At 42.2% G+C, this 20,000-nt stretch overlaps 1 protein-coding gene across 1 annotated transcript in view; it reads right to left on the bottom strand.

Annotated features, from left to right (window-relative positions):
• Window positions 1-12,246, bottom strand: part of gpatch8 (G patch domain containing 8) — a 50,067-nt gene extending 37,821 nt beyond the window's left edge. Inside the window, exon 1 of the mRNA XM_072693132.1 lies at window positions 12,164-12,246. Coding sequence (XP_072549233.1) covers window positions 12,164-12,208 — 45 coding nt within the window. The 5' untranslated portion in view covers window positions 12,209-12,246. The remainder of the gene's footprint in view (window positions 1-12,163) is intronic.
• Window positions 12,247-20,000: the final 7,754 nt, after the last annotated feature.

The following is a 20,000-nucleotide window of genomic DNA, read 5'->3' as shown; positions in this document are numbered from 1 at the left end:
AAATCTAGAAGACCAAAAGATTTTCCACTCATTTCTTTATTAAACAGCAGTAGAAAATACTGGTTAGGGCCTTTTCTATAGGTTTTGGTGGCATGGATTAAACAGAAGACGTTGGAAGCATTCCTTTGAGATCCTGGTCCACGTAGGACCCTGACGGCATCACTGGTGTATATGTTGTATGTTCATCATTTTTGTTGACTGTATAATGTGAACTAGTAGGGATGCACCGTTAGCACCTTTTTCTTTCCGATACCAGATGTTCATGCATCTGCCGATACAGAGTACTGATACCAACTCTGACTTGAATACTGCATAGACGGCTATAAATCCTGATATTTATAGTCTTCCACTTTTTATAGGTTGTACTTTTCTATATCGTATCCTAAATAAAATTTGATAAGCTTGAAGAAAGAGCAGCATTTACTGGTTCAGAATGCAGAAACACAAGCAGGTAGGAAAGCATAATCGTGCTATGACCAACCAAACAGCTGGTGTTTAAAATTCAAATTTTAGAGAGTGGGAGGTGGGGGGGGGGGGGGGGGGGTACACGTCTCTGTGTAAAAAGCTACTAAACTGTGGCCTTTAAACAAGCTGCTGAAACTCAACCTTTGGTTTCAGAACCAAAAAAATGTATCTTATGAAAACAGAAAGTGCTAAAAAGATCTAGTAAATGTCTGTCTAATGGTAATAACCATTTATAACTGGCTTCTACTGGTTCTTTAAACATGTTTAAAGGTCATTCCTTCCTGCTGCCGTCAGACTTCACAACCAGCACCGCTCCCAGCGGACCACATACACTTTTCCATTTACATTACGGCATTTAGCTGACGCGCTTATCCAGAGCGACTTACAAGGTGACTCGTATTACACAGATGGGCCAATGTAGTGTTAGGAGTCTTGCCCAGGGACTCTTATTGTTGTAGCGCAGCATAGCCACCCAGACTGGGAATCGAACCCTGGCCTCCCACATGGTGTAATAGCTCACTGGCAGCTAGTGGTTTTCTCTGTTGCGCCACACCAATTACAAACACATGTTCAGAAAATGTGCAATACCCCTCAACCCCCCCACATGTGCAATTATCTGTAAATAATCTGTAAATAATATTGTTATTGCTTTTTTTTTTTTACTTCTACTTCTATTATTTATATTGTGTATATAATGTAATTTATCTAAGTTTTTGTATCTGAGTGTCTTGCTATCCCTTTTCTGCTGCGACACTCAGAATTTCCCCACTGTAGGACTAATAAAGGATGATCTTATCTAATCTGGTTTCATAACAAAAAGTATGCAAAGAAAAAAGAAAATGTAAAAAAAGAACTGTTATCAGTGCATACAACACTAATGTGTGCAGCAACTTGCCCCTAAACATCTTAAACTGTCGATAAATTAATTACTTTTATTACAAAGTATCGTACTATAATTGTTATCATATCGGCCACCCCTGCTTACAATCACTAAGACCATTATTTAACCAAGACAAGAGTCAGTCGTCCCAGAAGGTTGTGTCCTCTTGTCTCGCAAGCACATACACACACACACACTCGTCAGTGTGCTGTCAAAAGAGACATGCTGCTGTCATGTCCTGCCTCTCTCCCTGGCTCTGCATGCCTTCGTCAATTCTTGCTGCGAGGAGCAAAGCCCAGCCTCAATGACACACCAATGACAAATCAGACCTCATGCGACGGTCTACATCCAAATCCCTCAAACCAAATCTGCCAAAGGTCACAAAACAACAGATGCGGCAATGCATTAACACATCAGGATCCGCTGCTGCTTCACCATCTAAAAGACTCATTGTGTTTTTATTAACCAGCTCTAATTATTAATATTTTAATCATAAATGCATGTCTACTTTGCAGATATGCATATGGCACAATATTTCAGCTTTAAAAGAAAAGCTGACCTTCTCTGCACCTCTCTCTCTCTCTGTTTTCTGCACTCCATAACCTGATTTTATTCAACAGAACAAGTCTGACCTTATTAAAGTGAAAATGCAACACTAATTTTATAAAACAACTGGGTCATTTTCATTTTGTTTCCCAGCTTCGTCTAATTTCTGGAGAGATGACCAGAATAATAATAAAAGCCCAACCTCCAGCAGGTTCTCCAGAGGATATTTTAGCAGCTCCTAGTTTCTGCAAAGGCCTTTAACACATTGACTGCGAGCAAATCTAACTTCCAAATGATGTCTCAGCTTGCATCCAAGCTCCAACTGTCACTGGTTCTTTCACTGTGTCAAACTGGCTTAACGTAGAGTAAAAGCAGAGTGTTAAACATGCACAGAAGTGGACTGAGACGTCAGTAGCAGAGCAGGAGGAAATGGCCTTATGGACTCTTATATTCTCAGCATAGCTATCTACCTTAAAGCCCCCACCCCCAAATACACCCTGGTGATTTGATTTGGTGCAAGTTTCAAGTTTCAGGTTTATTTGTCATTTGCACAACCTGTCAGGACATTTATGCATTGAAATGCTTGTGGTGAGGCTCAAGTTGATGCTCTACAGGAGGACAAAACTATATACATACTAAACATATTAAAATAAAGTTCTATAAACAATTATATTAAATAAATACAAAATACACAAAATACAGAATATACAAAGACCGAAGGATCTGTAGAAATTCTCCGATATGTACATGCATGTTGTGCATTTATACTTGAGCCTGGGAGCTTCTTCCATGAGATACAAGCAGGTCTATGATCTACTGAGAAGCTTTCTCACAGCAATGCTAACATACAGTCATATCGACCACCCCACATGTGAATTGCTCTGCACAATCAACGGCAACACTCCACACCCTAGTGACTTAAGCGGAAACGATAACACTGTATGTATGCATGTGTGTGTGTATGTATATGTACATAACAGATGCACATTCCATGTTCACAAGGACAAGACCGAGCATTCGGGTGGAAACTCAGTGGGGACAAATCAGGGCCCACAGACACACAGTAAGACACTACAGCACCTGCTCAGAGAGTTTACACAAACACCTGCTCTCTAGGAAGCAAACACTGCAGTACAAACAAACAAACACACTCATCTTAATCCACCCACAACCTTCAAAACCAGCCCTTGTCCTTTCCGCACTGCAGAATCATGCTAATAAGTGGCAGCGCAGCTCTACGCTTTAGAAAATTATAACATCCAATTACAACATCTCCAGCGCCGTCGTGACTGTGATTACTTATTGTGATCAACACAGACGAACTCTAACGAACAGTGACAGCACTTTATCATCCATTAACATTAACCCGAGAGCACAGAACAACCTCTCCGCCTCCATCTTTCGCTATTTCACCACTCTTGCATGGGCAACAAAATGCACCCCAGCATCATGTTTTATCCATTGCTGAAACACAGCAATCCGCCCATCTGTTGTAAACAACCCAAACCAAAATACCGGTTCTCATTACTGCACTCTGCTTCCACAAAACCATTAACTGCTCCCACTCAGGGAGTGATGATAGCTCCTAGAGTTCTGCCTGATGTTTTGGAGATGTTCTGACCCAGTCATCTAGTCTAGATGCGGTCCATGTCAAAGTGGCTCAGATCCATATACAGCTTTTACCACCTACAACTGACTGTTCACTTGCTACCCAATATCTCCATTCCTTGACAGGTGCCACTGCAGATGAAGATAATTGTGCGCTCAGGCTAAAAATGAGCCGCAAGATTATCTGCTGGAATGATGGGCTTTGTGGGGTTGTCGCGATGCTGTGTTCCCCCTGACCTCTGTTTGTTAACAGTACTTAAATTAGAACCCATTGACTACACAGGTCTGACGCGTAAAGACTAACCCTTCCCCTCCTCTTTGGATTTATTCCTGGATCAAGAGAAGGCAGATGAGAAAGGCCACTGAAAAGCTGACCGGGGCAAAATGATCAGAATCAGCCCTAGGAGGGCAAGAACGAGGCAGTGTGTTCGACACCTCCCTTGGGGAAAACCTTCCAGTGCCGCACATTTTCCTGCTGCCTCAGTTCTACCCCTCATCCATTTTAATGGAGTGCTGAGGATATCTGCCTGCCAACAGGGGATTAGTCCTGGGCAGTTTGAGTGCAGGTCTCTCAGGAGTAGGTTGAGACCAAGTGAGCGTAGTCAGGACACTGGCTGCCAAAAGAACATGGGGAGGAAAATGGTGAAACATCACCGTTAAGTGGTGAAAGGATTGTCAGTGAGTGAGAGAAGCAGGCATATCTCGATTCCCCATTTATAATTAAGTGATGACAAAACTGCCCCGGTATTAAACAGGCATATCTTAGAGACATACAGGGGTTATGATTCAACATATCGCAAAACTGTAAGCAAAGCAAAATCACATTTTTTTAAATCAAATTTGAGGAAAGCTCAGTATAAAACACTAGCATATGCAAAAAAAAAACTAAAGTTAAATAAAGAGTAAAATAAAACTTTACTTTTTATGCAATCAGAACAGAGTATGGGAGATTAATTAGATAGGACTTATTTTATTTGGATTGTTTACTTTGTTTCTTTGAATAAAAAAAAATTAAGTAAAATGTGTCTGTATGACAAAACATCGCAATAGTATATTGTAAAAATGTCTTTAAATATTGTGATGTTTTTTACAATATCATCCTGCCCTAGCGATTCTTCAATATATTAATATTTTCTTACAGCCCTAATCCTGAAGCACCACACTGTAATCCCCTACATCCTGTAAAAATCACAAATATCACTTTTGTTTTTATCAAATTTGAGGAAAGCTCAGTATAAAACACTAGCATACGCAAAAAAAACTAAAGTTAAATAAAGAGTAAAATAAAACTTTACTTTTTATGCAATCAGAACAGTGGGATCTGAATACTATTAGCTATTATTCAAATACTGATACTAATTTTCCTTACTTCAGGTTGGGCAATATGACAATATTCTTATCAAATGGTGATGAATTCTGTTATTGTGATACTCTATATGTTTTCATGAGTATATCATCAATATCACCAGTGCTTAATAAACAGTGATTAACAGCATGTTTCATTATAGAGTGTAATTAGTCCTGTTTAACTTGGATAGGAAATTAATAAAACAATGTACTTGGTATGGGAGATTAATTAGATAGCACTTATTTATTTGGATTGTTTACTTTGTTTCTTTGAATTAAAAAAAATAAGTAAAATGTGTCTGTATGACAAAACATCACAATAGTATATTGTAAAAATGTCTTTAAATATTGTGATTTTTTTACAATATCATCCTGCCCTAGCGATTCTTCAATATATTAATATTTTCTTACAGCCCTAATCCTGAAGCACCACACTGTAATCCCCAAATCACAAAATCAAATTTGAGGAAAACTCAGTATAAAACACTAGCATATGCACACAAAAAAAAAAAAAAAAAAAAAAAAGGGATCTGAATACTATTAGCTATTATTCAAATACTGATAGTAATTTTACACTATATGTTTTCATGAGTATATCATCAATATCACCAATGCTTAATAATCAGTGATTAACAGTATGTTTCAGTATTTAGTGTAATTAGTCCTGTTTGGCTTGGATAGGAAATTAATAAAACAATGTACTTGGCATGGGAGACTATTTAGATAGCACTTATTTTATTTGGATTGGAAGTAAAATATGTCTTTAAATATTGAGGGAATATTTTTTACAATCTCATCCAGCCCTAGCGATTCTCTAATATATTAATATTTTCTTACAGCCCTAATCCTGAAGTACCACACTGTAATCCCATACATCCAGAAACATCTACAAAGTATTAAAAATGGACTAAGCCTAACTTTAAAATTTGCCTTCAAATTAGGGCTGGACGATATGGCACAAATACTATATCACAATATGTAGACATTTTTCACGATACACAATATTTATCACAATACATGTAATCACAGACTAAACACATCAGCAGAAGTTGATCAGTGTTTATTTTGAACTAACAATATCCTCGATATGCAGCGAAAAGCATACGGTGTATCACAATAACATTTATCACCATCAATAAAATAGTCATATTGCCCAGCTCTACTTTAAACTGACTTCACTGAACTTCTAGGGAAGTTTTAAGAATCAAGAACTGGTGTTTTAAAATCTGTTATATTATTATACCAAGGTTAGTATCAGTACCACTTCCAAAAATTATATAAATCAAACACTTTCAGTAGTGCATTGTGGCCAATGATTCAATACCCTTCAATTCCTTCCAATACTTTCCTTAAATAAGCTAGCACATTTCAGCCACTGTACTTTTGCGAGTTCTGTATTACTAGAAAGAGAAAGACTGCATAAATATTTGGCGTATAAAATCTGAGCTCTATTCAATGATACACAGTCTCAAAATCCAAATTCTGCTACCAGAACTTCCCTGGGACCGCCAAAACTACGAAAAATGTAAATAAATAAAAAACTATCAATATTACAATGCGACAAATATGGTTTTCTAATGCACACAATATAACACCCACCATGAAGTCCGCACGCTGCTGTGACAGACTGTCTGATGAGGGGGTAAATTTAAGCGAGGAGGACCCAGAGCTGTCAACACAGCCACTCATCTCCCTGAGGAATGCTACAGCTGCCCCAAACTTCAGAGCAAAATGTGTTGTGTAGAAAAGGCTGTCCATCTTTACAGAGCTGTGACACAGATTTAAGGCCAGCCAAAAAAAGATGAACACTTGAGGCAGACGGTGTCACTGTCAAACACCAAGCCAATGCTTCAACCAACCAAATAACAAAATAAATAAATATATAAATAAGTAATATATAAGTACATATATAAGCTCACAGCCCTCCCCTAAAACAGACCAGAAGATCAAACCCTGCAACCTGCCTAATTATGACATTTCAAAAACCTGACTGAAGGAAGTCCGTCCATTTATAGCCCCATTTACACTCACGCCAGCATAGCTTAGAGTGCTCCCTTCACACATCTGACGCACTGGTTTATATAGCTTAAGTCTAATGAGATCTATTTCTGACATAAAGCACAGAAGTGTAGACTAGAGGTCGACAGATATATTTATCAGGCCAATATTTGTCATTGTGTAAGCGCTCGCTCTCTCGCTCTCTCTGAGTCCCTCATCCTCCTTTAAGAACCGCAACCCCCAGCTGTGTTTCCTGCATGACAACCTGCCCTTCTTAAACTGGGAGAACTTTCAGTGAAAGAATGATAGAGTGAGGAAATGAGGGGTTTATAAGTCGCTACACAACATAATGAATAAAAATCTTTTAAATTAAACTGAAAAACAAATAAAATATATAAAATTGTTTTAGTGCATTTGACTTAGTGTGAATGCTGTGTGTAAACTAATAAAAACCTTTAGAATAAAAATCAATTAAACTGCAAAAAATATATTAAAAATAAAATATATAAAAATGTTTTAGTGCATTTGACTTAGTGCACTAAATATTTGACTTATATATTTTATTTTTAAAATATATTTTCAGTTGAATTGATTTTTATTCTAAAGATTTTTATTCATATCCAAGTCAGTGTTCAATAAAAGATGTTAATTTCAGAAATGCTGTGCATCGACTTATTCTTTATAATTTTATTATTATCAGCATTTTAGCATGGAGATAAACCGGGACCGGGAAAAGGGGCAGCACATATCGGACATGGGCTGACCCTGACCTCCCAGCATCAACATGGATTATAGAAAAACCTATATCGGTCGATCTCTAGTGTAAACCCTTTCCTCTTTTGAATTGTTTTTTGTTATATATATATATACATACACACACACACACACACATATCACACACACATATGTATATAGGCATCCACACATGCAGTGACTGAAAATTGGACCGGTGGATTGGTATTCAGGCCAGACACTGGCAGTCATTGCTATTCAAGCAGGTAAACAGTCAAGGCATCTGAATTTCACATCACCAGTCTCAAGACAAAACAAAAAGAACAGAAAGTAAGACGACAGGCCTCCCGTTTATGACAGATCCTGGCAATGCAAGTGCCAGCCTAGCATCTCTTCTAAATGAGGGTGGCTGTTTTAGCCGATTAACCGGCAACGGACGATGTACCACATCACACCAACTACACTTCTACATGTTTTAATTGTGATCTGGTCAGCGATATATTAACACACACTGGCGAACCTACCGATGTGAGGGTCTGATCAGGAGTTGATCAGGATACCTAAGGCACACGATGAATGAAGTGACTTATTGTTGGCTTTGAAAACCTTCATTTAAAAAAAAAACTGCAACAACGACACACAAACTACGCCAAACATGGCGAATATCCATCTAATGTGCTTATGTGAAGTTGCTTTCCACTGGTCTGATATCTAGCTCTTGCAGACAACGGTTCTCATGTAGCACTGCATTATTGCTAAACATGCAAAACAAGTTTAGCTCGTCACTGAACACCAAAGCCGATAAACATCAACTTCTGCCTAAACACACTCTTCATGGCAATCTTTCACACTCATCTGAACTGAAGGTGGTCTTTTCATAATTCCTTTTGCAGACAAATAAACAGCTTGAAAGAACAGCACTTAAACATCAATATTAAAATAAAAATTGGTAAGTTTTTGTTGTAGTATAGAAACTGTACCAAGCATATTCACATTTAATTGGTACTGGTATCAGATAATCAGTCTGATCCTGGTCAGGGACTGGTCCATTTTTCCGGAACCCAATTCTCGCACCGCCGGTGTTCTAGGCTTCATAACTCAACATCAGAGTAACTTACAGATGTGATATATCACAGCAAACATCTCTCAGCGAGTAATCCAGCTCGCCTTCCTTAAGGAATACCAAGAAATTATGAGCTTTCTCAAATTTGAGAATAAAAGTCCTGAGCCTACACAACACTGTGCCAAGATCCAGAAGAATTCATAATAGTTATATTTTAGTGACAAATAAATAGAATTTGGGTTATCTATATCCGTGTTCGTTTGTTATAGCTTGTTCAACAATGGTATCGGATCGGTTTGGAGCATCGGACGATACTCAAAGTTCATGTCCTGTCTTGGAACATAAAAAGATGGATCGGTGCATCCCTAGTTTCTATGTTGACTTTTGTATTTAGTAGCAAATAAGCTTCTTCTCTATATATGCTGGATCTTTGGATCCTAGTCTATACACACTACCTACAGCCATTTCTTTAATAAACAGCGAGGCTAAATGTCTTAAATGTAAATACACTCTTTGCAACATGCTCACATTTAAGTGCAGCACGGTACAATAAAATATACAATAATGGTCACAAATACATGCAAAATATGCATTTTACAGTCCTGATAAAACATACCACTGCTTGGCCTGGCCTGTGCGTCCTCAAAACCTTCCCATGCTAAAACATAATGAAGCGAAGTGAGTCCAAACACCGGCACCTCAAATGGTTAACCCAATAATTCAGTAACTACGTCCATCTCTACAAACAGCAGCGGCAATCAAACTGATCCTTCATATACTTCCTGACATGCTGGAGGGTCAATAGTTCAGAATGTGCCTAGTACATCTCCAGAAGGCCAAAACACTACGTATGGTCAACATGGCAAAAAAAAAAAAGAACATCTGTTTTCTCCATCATTGCCTTAAATGATGATGAAAAAAAAAGCACAGAGAAGGCAGTTTTAGAAACACTTCTTTAAGGATGGGGGTTGAACATTTGTCAGGCAAGAAGGACCATCTGTCCTCCGACACCAGCATCATCGGTGAAGGAGAGCCAGCAGACACCGGACCAAGTGAGACTTCTGGTGTAGGTGACAGAAACTAACTTGGCAAAATGTTAAACCTCATGCTGTGAACGCTATGAAGCTCAACACCAGCATCGCCATCACTGGACTATCAAAATGCACGACACTGAGAAGAACTTAAAGGATAATCTAACAGACGAGTTTGCTTCGTTAGCTTCACACTTAGGGTTGCAATATGCTGGGAATTTTACCGTGGGAATTAACGGGAATAAAATGGTAATATTTGAAGCTAAAAGGTGAGAAACTTGCATATAGTTGGTAAAAAAAAAATATACATTATAAGGATAATCTGGGCTAAAATAATTAGATATGATACCAAAATAGTTCCTCAATCCCAGGCACATGGTACATTACACACTGCTGGGCTATTGAAAGCACACCCCCTGCATTCCCTGGTCAACCCTCCATCACATGTACAGCATCTGTCCAGATGATTTCTAGAAATCTGACACTCACCAATAGCTTGTGTGAAAATACACTTTTAATTGATTTGATGTTTTTGATAATTAACAATTAATAAGCATTCATTCTTGGTTCACAAAAACGATACATTGATGACAGCGTACAATATAGTACCTTTATATTTTCCAGCATTCCTATTAATTCCCATAATTTCCATGGAAGATTTACATTTCCAAAATTCCCAAGCTAAAGTTACCAGTAATTTACTGGAAATTTATCGGACTGGACACTGGAGCTAAAGTAAAAGTCTGGCATCCAATAATATCGGCACTGGCAGAAGTTGATGGTGTATTAAACGTTTAGGAGATACTGGTAAAATAAAAGCTGTAACCTAAAAGTAAGAGAAGCGAGAAGCTGCTTGGGAAGGTCACTGGTTTGATCCCCTGAACCAGCAGGAAGTGGGAGCAGGAGGAGTGACACCTCAGGTGCCCTTGAGCAAGGCATCCAACCCTCACCTGCTACTGGCAACACCGAGGTCGCTGGCCACCCCTCCGGGTGGGTTCACTCGCAGCCCCTATTCACTGGCGTGTATGCATGCGTGCGTGTGTGTACGACTGCAACTGACGGGTGCAACGAGAAGGTTAAATTTCGCAGGCTACAAAGTGCAAACTCAGCTGTAGTGTCTTAGCTCATTTAACCCAATTTCCCAGTTTTACAAAACTGCTGACGCGCATGGGACATATCGGGTCATCTCAGAACGGGTGCAACCCGAACCCCGAAACTCTGGACCTTATGCATATCTATACTGATCAACTAGTTTGTTTTTTTGCCTAATTTTCCATTCAAAAAACTACGCCTGAAAACTCACATGCATGAATTAAAGGCTTCCCGACGTCCCCCAACATCCCTCTCTAGTCAAGACAACCTCAGAACCTCATCAGAATTCGGACACCCTCCACCATCACAGGAAGGTGAGCAACTGCCCCTACTTGAGGGCTATTTAGCCCCCTCAACAGGTCATAGATCGCAGGCTAAACCCTGGTCCTGAAGAGTTCGCCCTGCTCCCAAAACACCTGATCTAGCCGGTTCTTCCTCTAAGAGCTGGAAACCACTGGAAAATAAATAAGAGTGCAGGGAGAAGAGGACCTGGGTTAGACAGGGCTTGAACATCTGTCAGGCAAGAAGGACCTTCCAGCATCACCACATGGACCACATGGACCACTGGACCACTGGACCAAGTGCCAGTGAAAGTTCAAACCTCAAGCTCATGCTGTGAGGCTCAACACCAGCATCTCCATCACTGGACCTTTAACAAAAACACATGGCACTGAGAAGAACCTATACAGGACCCAGCTGGCCAGGATGAGCAGCTTGAGCTCTTGTAGCACAAGCCAGGCATTGTCCTGAGGGGAGCACAGCCATGGCCTGGGACGAAGCTGTGGGCTGTCAACACTTAGCCAGCTAGCATTAGCGTTACATGACCACATTGTCCGCTAGCAGCTATTTACTAGCTACTACGAGTCATTGTAGGGAGCTAGCTAGCTAACTAACAAGAGCTCAATCTCATGATTTATTGAATTTAGGCCACAGCTTAGCTTACAGGCACCTTAACAGCTGCACAGGAGGTCATTTAGGTGGCTGCAGAGCCCAGCTAGCGACACTTAATAAAGGGCAGCCCGTGTTGTCATACAACGGCCATGGTCTCCTGTTAGCTAGCTAGCTATCTAGCTAGCTTAGCAACAAATTCAACGGATTGACGAGAATAAAAGAGCTCAGGGATTAAAGTCCTACTCCTAATCTATTCGTACATGGCGGTATTTCTCCCTATTTACAGCAGATTTGGGTTTTTTAGGGTGAAACAGCAACCAAGGAGCCCCGGAGTCGCCGCTCTTGCCAGCACGCTACTTAGCTAGCCAATAGCTTAGCCTAGCTGTCGGATAGCCCAACTTTCGGGAGGTGCTGCTGCCTCGTAATGAGGTCAGACAGCCGCAGTGCTTCAGGGAAAGCGCCGTAGTCCGTCTGTAATCTAAACGCGGGTGTTTATCTGCTCGTTTTTACCTGGAAATCACGCTCCTCGTTGAATCTAGAAAATCTGTCAGCCATTTTCTCTCCGCTCCTCTCCGTCTCTCTCCTCCGCTCTCGGGCTCGAGCCTCAATCCCACTGGCCCGCCCAGAAAGGGGGGAACGGACCAATGGCGGTGTGCGTAGGGTTGATTGGCAGCTCGTCCGGCCAATCACACAACGGACTGACACCTCAGATGACTTTCTGCGATTCCTCCTGCTACGCCACAGAACAACGACTCGGTATCGGACATAAATAAACACACTGCTCGTGTTGTGCCGTGAAGGACTTGTTTACTGACACTCTGCCTGATTTTATGTGCATTTGGGAATTATACCCATGCATTATTAGTCTAAAGAGAGACTCATTGTCTCCTAGGTCAGTGGTTTTTTGCGGGATATAGAGATTTAGCATTAAAATAGGGACAGGATTCATTAACGACCTCTGCTGCTGCTGCACACACACACACACACTTTCAGGGGTTTCATTAAGCGCATCATGAGCTTTAGCAGTCCTGGCTATGCTGTGTTTGGCCAATTGCTTGGAAAATGTGCAGAATATGAAGATAAAGAAGGATAAGAACGGAAAGGTCGCCATCTAGTGGCTGTAGGTCTCCACACTCCACACTCCACACTCCCACACTCCCACACTCCCACACTCCCACACTCCACACTCCCACACTCCACACTCCACACTCCACACTCCCACACTCCCACACTCCACACTCCACACTCCCACACTCCCACACTCCACACTCCACACTCCCACACTCCACACTCCCACACTCCCACACTCCACACTCCACACTCCCACACTCCCACACTCCACACTCCACACTCCCACACTCCACACTCCCACACTCCCACACTCCACACTCCACACTCCCACACTCCCACACTCCACACTCCCACACTCCACACTCCACACTCCACACTCCACACTCCACACTCCCACACTCCCACACTCCACACTCCACACTCCCACACTCCACACTCCCACACTCCCACACTCCACACTCCACACTCCCACGCTCCCACACTCCACACTCCACACTCCCACACTCCCACACTCCACACTCCACACTCCACACTCCACACTCCCACGCTCCCACACTCCACACTCCCACACTCCACACTCCACACTCCCACACTCCACACTCCCACACTCCCACACTCCACACTCCCACACTCCCACACTCCCACACTCCACACTCCCACACTCCCACACTCCCACACTCCCACACTCCACACTCCCACACTCCCACACTCCCACACTCCACACTCCCACACTCCCACACTCCCACACTCCCACACTCCCACACTCCACACTCCCACACTCCCACACTCCCACACTCCCACACTCCCACACTCCCACACTCCACACTCCCACACTCCCACACTCCACACTCCCATCCAGGAGCCAGCCATGTGTCCCAGGATTTTCTAGGAAAATGCCATCATCTTTAAAAGCACTCTCCACACGTCTTAGGTCACGATCTGCTTCACAATTAAGTAAATAAAATTACTATTATTATTATTATTATGTTTACAACTAATCTAAACATTGTCACTGTCATGCAAAAACCCTGCATTTCTATTTTTGCCACTTTTTTTAACATAATGTGAATCTAGCAGTTGTTTTTTTGTCATTTTTTAGCTTACATTATTTTTTATGATAAATGGACCAATAGAAATACATAAAAATTAAACATCTACATACAAGGCCAAGCAATATATATATATATATATATATATATATATATATGTTTGGCCTCTATATATGGAGAGAGAGAGAGAAAAGGTAAAGGTGCATGTATTTGTCACTGTACAGCAAAATGTGCCCTCTGCATTTAACCCATCTGTGGTAGTGAACACACACACACACACACACACACACACTAGTGAACACACACCCAGAGCAGTGGGCAGCCAACTCCAGCGCCCAGGGAGCAGAGAGGGTAAAGGGCCTTGCTCAAGGGAAAGAAAGAGAGAGAGAGGGAGAGAGACAAAAGTATTGGGACACCTGCTCATTCACACACTCACAGACACAACCATCACAATGGGTTGTATATTGGCACTGTCACACACAAAAAAACCTTGTATCTCTAAAATAGCAACTTTCAATGGAAGTCAATGTTAATTTATTATTATTATTATTATTATTACAAGTCATTCTGGTATTTCTATTGGTCCATTTATCATAAAATGAATGTAAATGCTAGATTCACATTATGTTAAAAAAAAAAAGTGGCAAAAATAGAAATACAGGGTTTTTTGTGTTATTTAGATTTAGATTAGTTTTTAACAACAACAAATTTTTTTTTACTTAATTGTGAAGCAGATCGTGACCTAAGACGTGTGGAGAGTGCTTTTAAAGATGATGGCATTTTCCTAGAAAATCCTGGGACACATGGCTGGCTCCTGGATGGGAGTGTGGTTGTGTGATTGTGATGGTTGTGTCTGGGAGTGTGTGAGTGAGTGTGTATCCACATACAAACTATATATCCAAGGCCAAACTATATATATATATGTTTGGCCTCTATATATAGAGAGAGATAAAGAGAGAGAAAGAGAGAGAGGGATGGAGACAAAAGTATTGGGACACCTGCTCATTCATTTGTTTTTCTGAAACACACAGTTCTTCCACTGCCCCACAGCTCAATGTTGGGGGGCTTTATACCCCTCTATAGCCCACACCTGGGATTAGGCATGATGCCATGCAATAGGTTCATAGTTATCTGCTCCAGAGAGTCCTATTCTTTTGGCAATACTTCTCTACAGAGTCATCCCTTCTAATGAATGCATACACAGATGTGCAAATGCATGCATACACACACACACACACACACACATACACACACACACACACACATACACAGCTTGTCTTGCCCCTGTAGAGAAGTACTGCCAATAGAATAGGACTCTCTGGAGCAGATAAACAACATGAGTCTGTGGGCACCATGCTGCTGCCTAATGCCAGGTGTGGGCTAGAGGGGTGTAAAGCCCCCCAGCATTGAGCTGTGGAGCATTGGAATAACTGTGTTCTCTGGAATTATGGATGGTGCTCCATCCAGTACTTTTGAGATGAGGTTAGGAGTTGTGAATGAGGTGGGGTGATCATCATCCAACATCCTGACCTTAGTAACGCTCTTGTTCCTGAATCAAATCCTCACAGCAGTGCTTCTCCAAAATCTAGTTGAAAGCCTTCTTCCCTGGACAGTAGAGACAGCTACTCCAGCAAAGGCAGGATAGACTCTTTAGGACAGACACTTTATTAATACCCTTGATTCCAGAAGAAACAGTGTCTGAGAAGGTGTCCCAATACTTTTGTCCGTACAGTGTGTATGTATATCAGGTTTCACCATGTTGAAATTACACTGCCTTCGTTACACAGTCTGCCTCATTGCGAGGCACCAACACTTGGGACGCTTGGCTTCGCAGATGTTTATGATCATTTGAGTGGTTGAGGGTTGTGGGTGGCCTCGTACTGCGTCTCCAGCGTAAAATTAGAGAAGTAGGCCTAGAACTAAAACTAGTTTGGGCTTAGTTTGGCTAGTGTGCCTAGTTAGAGACTAGTTTGGGCTTAGTTTAGCTAGTGTGGCTAGTTCCGGCCTAGTTTGAGCCTAGTTTAGGTCTAGTTTGGCTAGTTCAGGCCCAGTTTGGCTAGTTTGAGCCCAGTTTAGACTTAGTTTGGCTAGTTTGAGCCTAGTTTAGGCCTAGTTTGGCCAGTTCGGGCCTAGTTTGGCTAGACTGGACCTAGTTGGAGCCTAATTTGGGCCTAGTTTGGCTAGTTCAGGCCCAGTTTGGCTAGTTTAAGCCTAGTTTAGGCTTAGTCTGGCTAGTTCAGGCCTAGTTTGAGCCTAGTTTAGGTCTAATTTGGCTTGTTTGAGCCTAGTTTAGACCTAGTTTGGCCAGTTCGGGCCTAGTTTGGCTAGACTGGACCTAGTTGGAGCCTAATTTGGGCCTAGTTTGGCTAGTTCAGGCCCAGTTTGGCTAGTTTGAGCCTAATATTGGCCTAGTTTATGGCCTAGTTTAGGCCTAGTTTGGTTAGTTTGAGCCTATTTTGGGCCTAGTTTCAGTTTCTGGCAGCTAGTTAACATTAGTCAATTAAGCATCATGTATAATGCCAGGTGGGGGCTATAGAGGGATATAAAGCCCTCAGCATTAGGCTGTGGACCTGTGAACCTGTGTTCTCTGGAATGATGGATGGTGCTCCATCCAATACTTTCGGGATTAGTTGTGGAATTTGAGATGAGGTGGGGTGGTGATCATCCAACATCCTGAGCCACTTTATTAATACCCTTGATTTAAGAAGAAACAGTGTCTGAGAAGGTGTCCCAATACTTTTGTCCGTACAGTGTGTATGTATATCAGGTTTCACCATGTTGAAATTACACTGCCTTCGTTACACAGTCTGCCTCATTGCGAGGCACCAACACTTGGGACGCTTGGCTTCGCAGATGTTTATGATCATTTGAGTGGTTGAGGGTTGTGGGTGGCCTCGTTCTGCGTCTCCAGCGTAAAATTAGAGAAGCAAACGTGATTCAACTCGGGGGTCAGGGGACTTTCCAGGGAACCACTGCTCGAAGTGTTGTTGTTTGCACAGCAGGTGGAGCTACAGCTTAATCTACACACACACAGGCCAGAGGACATCATTCACACCACATTCCCATTCAGAACACTGGAGTTACATGGGAAGAGATCCATTAACTTGTGTGAAGCTCTTTGAGAAGCCTTGAAATTCATACAGCTTAATGTGGACAGTGCTAATATGACGGCACCCACACCCAGGTGCTCCCATTTCCAGTTCAGTAAATATTAGACCTCTGCACTTTCCCTTTTCCTTTCATTTTCAGCGTTCCACCCTCCGACTCCATTCATGATGCAACCAGTTACCTGACTCAGACGTGGGAAAGTGTCCATTCAAACAATATCGGGGGGAAATGCAACTATGAATGAAGGTTGTGTTGATGGCTGCTGGGGGATGTGATTGATATTATAACAAATAAAACACTCCTATGCAAAAGATTTAGGCTCCTTTAGCTGCTTATCTGGGCAGTAAGTGTTTATTTACTCAGTAAAATACTAATATTTGTCACCTAGTTTGAGCCTAGTTCAGGCCCAGTTTGGCTAGACTGGGCCTAGTTTGGGCCCGGTTTGGCTAGTTTGAGACTAATTTGGGCATAGTTCTGCTAGTGTAGGTCTAGTTTGGGCCTAGTTTAAGCCTAGTTTAGGCCTAGTTTGAGCCTAGTTCAGGCCCAGTTTGGCTAGACTGGGCCTAGTTTGAGCCTAGTTTGGCTAGTTTGGGCCCGGTTTGGCTAGTATGAGACTAATTTGGGCATAGTTCTGATAATGTAGGTCTAGTTTGGGCCTAGTTTAAGCCTAGTTTGGCTAGTTTGAGCATAGTGTGGGCCTAGTTTAGGCCTAGTTTGGCTAGTTCGGGCCTAGTTTGGCTAGTTTGGGCCTAATTTGGGCATAGTTCTGCTAGTGTGGGTCTAGTTTGGCTAGTTTGGGCCTAGTTTAAGCCTAGTTTGGCTAGTTTGAGCATAGTGTGGGCCTAGTTTGGCTAGTGGGGGCCTACACTGGGCCTAGTTTGGCTAGTTTGAGCCAAGTTTGTGCCTAGTTTGGGCGTAGTTTAGGCCAAGTTTGGCTAGTTCAGGCCCAGTTGGGCCAGATTGGTCTAGTTTGAGCCTAGTTTGGGCCCAGTTTGACTAGTTTGAGCCTAGATTGGGCATAGTTCTGCCAGTGTGGGTCTAGTGTGGCCTAGTTTGGCTAGTGGGGGCCTACGCTGGGCCTAGTTTAGCTATTTGAGACAAGTTTGAGCCTGAGCAGACCTCTGCACTTTCCCTTTCCCTTTCATTTTCAGCGTTCTACTCTCCAACTCCATTCATGATGCAACCAGTTACCTGACTTAGACGTGAAAAAGTGTCCATTCAAACAATATCGGGGGGAAATGCAACTATGAATGAAGGTTGTGTTGATGGCAGCTAGTTAACATTAGTCAGTTAAGTCAATTAAGCATCATGCCTAATGCCAGGTGTGGGCTATAGAGGGCTATAAAGCCCCCCAGCATTGAGCTTTGGAGCAGTGAACCTGTGTTCTCTGTAATGATGATTCTCTGTAATACTTTCGGGATTAGTTATGGAGTTGGAGATGAGGACAGTAGACACCCCAACACCAACAAAAGCAGGGTAAACTCTTTATTAATACTGTTGATTACAGAAGAAACAATATATGAGCAGGCGTCCCAATATTTTTGTCCATGTAGTGTAGTAGTTTATGGAATGAAAAGTGGTTCTACCACAAACCATCTGAAGCACCTTAATTGTTAAGAGCGATGAGTTGGCTAGATGTTAGCTCTCTTGTGCATGTAGTTTGTACAGCTGACCACAAAACCCTGCAAGGGCAACTGTGTACAACGGCACAGTCCACAGAGGAAATGAGGTTTCTGAAAAAAACAGTCTAAATGTGCCTTTCCTGTTGTGCTATTATCAGGGGTGCAGAGTAGCCTCAAGTAAACGTGTTGTGCGAGTCAAGAAACTACGCTGTAAAAAAACATGATCAGATTTTACTCACAGACGTCTGTTCAAAAGAAGTTATAGTTCTTTTTTTTTTACTTACTTACCTCGAGTTCCATTTCAGCTAGTTTGACTAGTTTGGACCCAGTTTGGCAAGTTTGGGCTTACTTTGGGCCTAGTTTAGGCCTAGTTTGAGCCTAATTTGGGCCTAGTTTGAACCTAATTTGGGCGTAGTTTGGGCCCAGTCTGGCTAGTTTGGACCTAGTCTGGGCCTAGTTTGAGCCTAGTTTAGACCTAGTTTGGGGCTAGTTTGGGCCTAGTTTGGCTAGTTTCGGCCCAGATTGGCTAGTTTGGGCCTAGTTCAGGCCTAGTTCAGGCCTAGTTCGGGCCTAGTTTGGCTAATTTGGACCTAGTCTGAGCCTAGTTTGGGCCAAATATGTGCCTAGTTTGGGCCAAATCTGTGCCTAGTTTGGGCCTAGTTCAGGCCTAGTTCGGGCCTAGTTTGGCTAATTTGGACCTAGTCTGAGCCTAGTTTGGGCCAAATATGTGCCTAGTTTGGGCCAAATCTGTGCCTAGTTTGGGCCTAGTTCAGGCCTAGTTTGACCATATAGTTCAGCCCTAATTGGGACCCCCAGGAGCACCTGGAGGGAGCGACCACCAGCTGTGTTATGGCGATCCCTGCCAGCCGTCACGTGATTTTTAATGCACATAGACTTCCATTATATTATAAAAGCCAACACCAGACTACGGCTTAGTTCTCTTGTGATCTTCATGTGAGGTGGCTTTCTTACCTCTATTGTATGTGGTCTAAATTTCTAGATTTTATGATGTATCCCTTTGGTCTAAAATGAAATGCTGAGGCTTAAAAGAAATGATCAAATCATTATGAAATCTGACATCCAATGAAAAACTAATCAGGAACTGAATGTAAATGAAAAGAGAGGGACAAGGAAATGTCCCACTATAGCAGAGTGACGCTGGCCTACAGAGCCCAGACTGGACCAGCCAGCCCCTCCGTACTTGATGGCAATGGTCAAAAGCCGATCTGCACCAAGAGCCCTTTCAGCTTCAGGTATGGCTCGGCTCGACCCGCCATCCTTTAAGATCCTCGGAAGACGAGCGTCCAGGCTTTTTTCTGTCCTGCACCAAAGTGGTGGAATGAGCTTCCCCTGGGTGTCCGAACAGCAGAGTCCAACGCTCACTGCCTTCAAACCCAGGCTGAAGACCCTCCTCTTCTGAGAGTACCTGGGTGATAAGTAGAGTACTATGGTCACCTTACTGACTTGTGTTTAGTAGAGTCTGAACTTAGAGGATCT

Source organism: Salminus brasiliensis, chromosome 12 (assembly GCF_030463535.1).
Source record: "Salminus brasiliensis chromosome 12, fSalBra1.hap2, whole genome shotgun sequence".
NCBI classification, from domain to species: Eukaryota; Metazoa; Chordata; class Actinopteri; order Characiformes; family Bryconidae; genus Salminus; species Salminus brasiliensis.
Note: the sequence above shows the minus strand (reverse complement) of the source record. Positions and strands in the feature narration are given on the sequence as shown.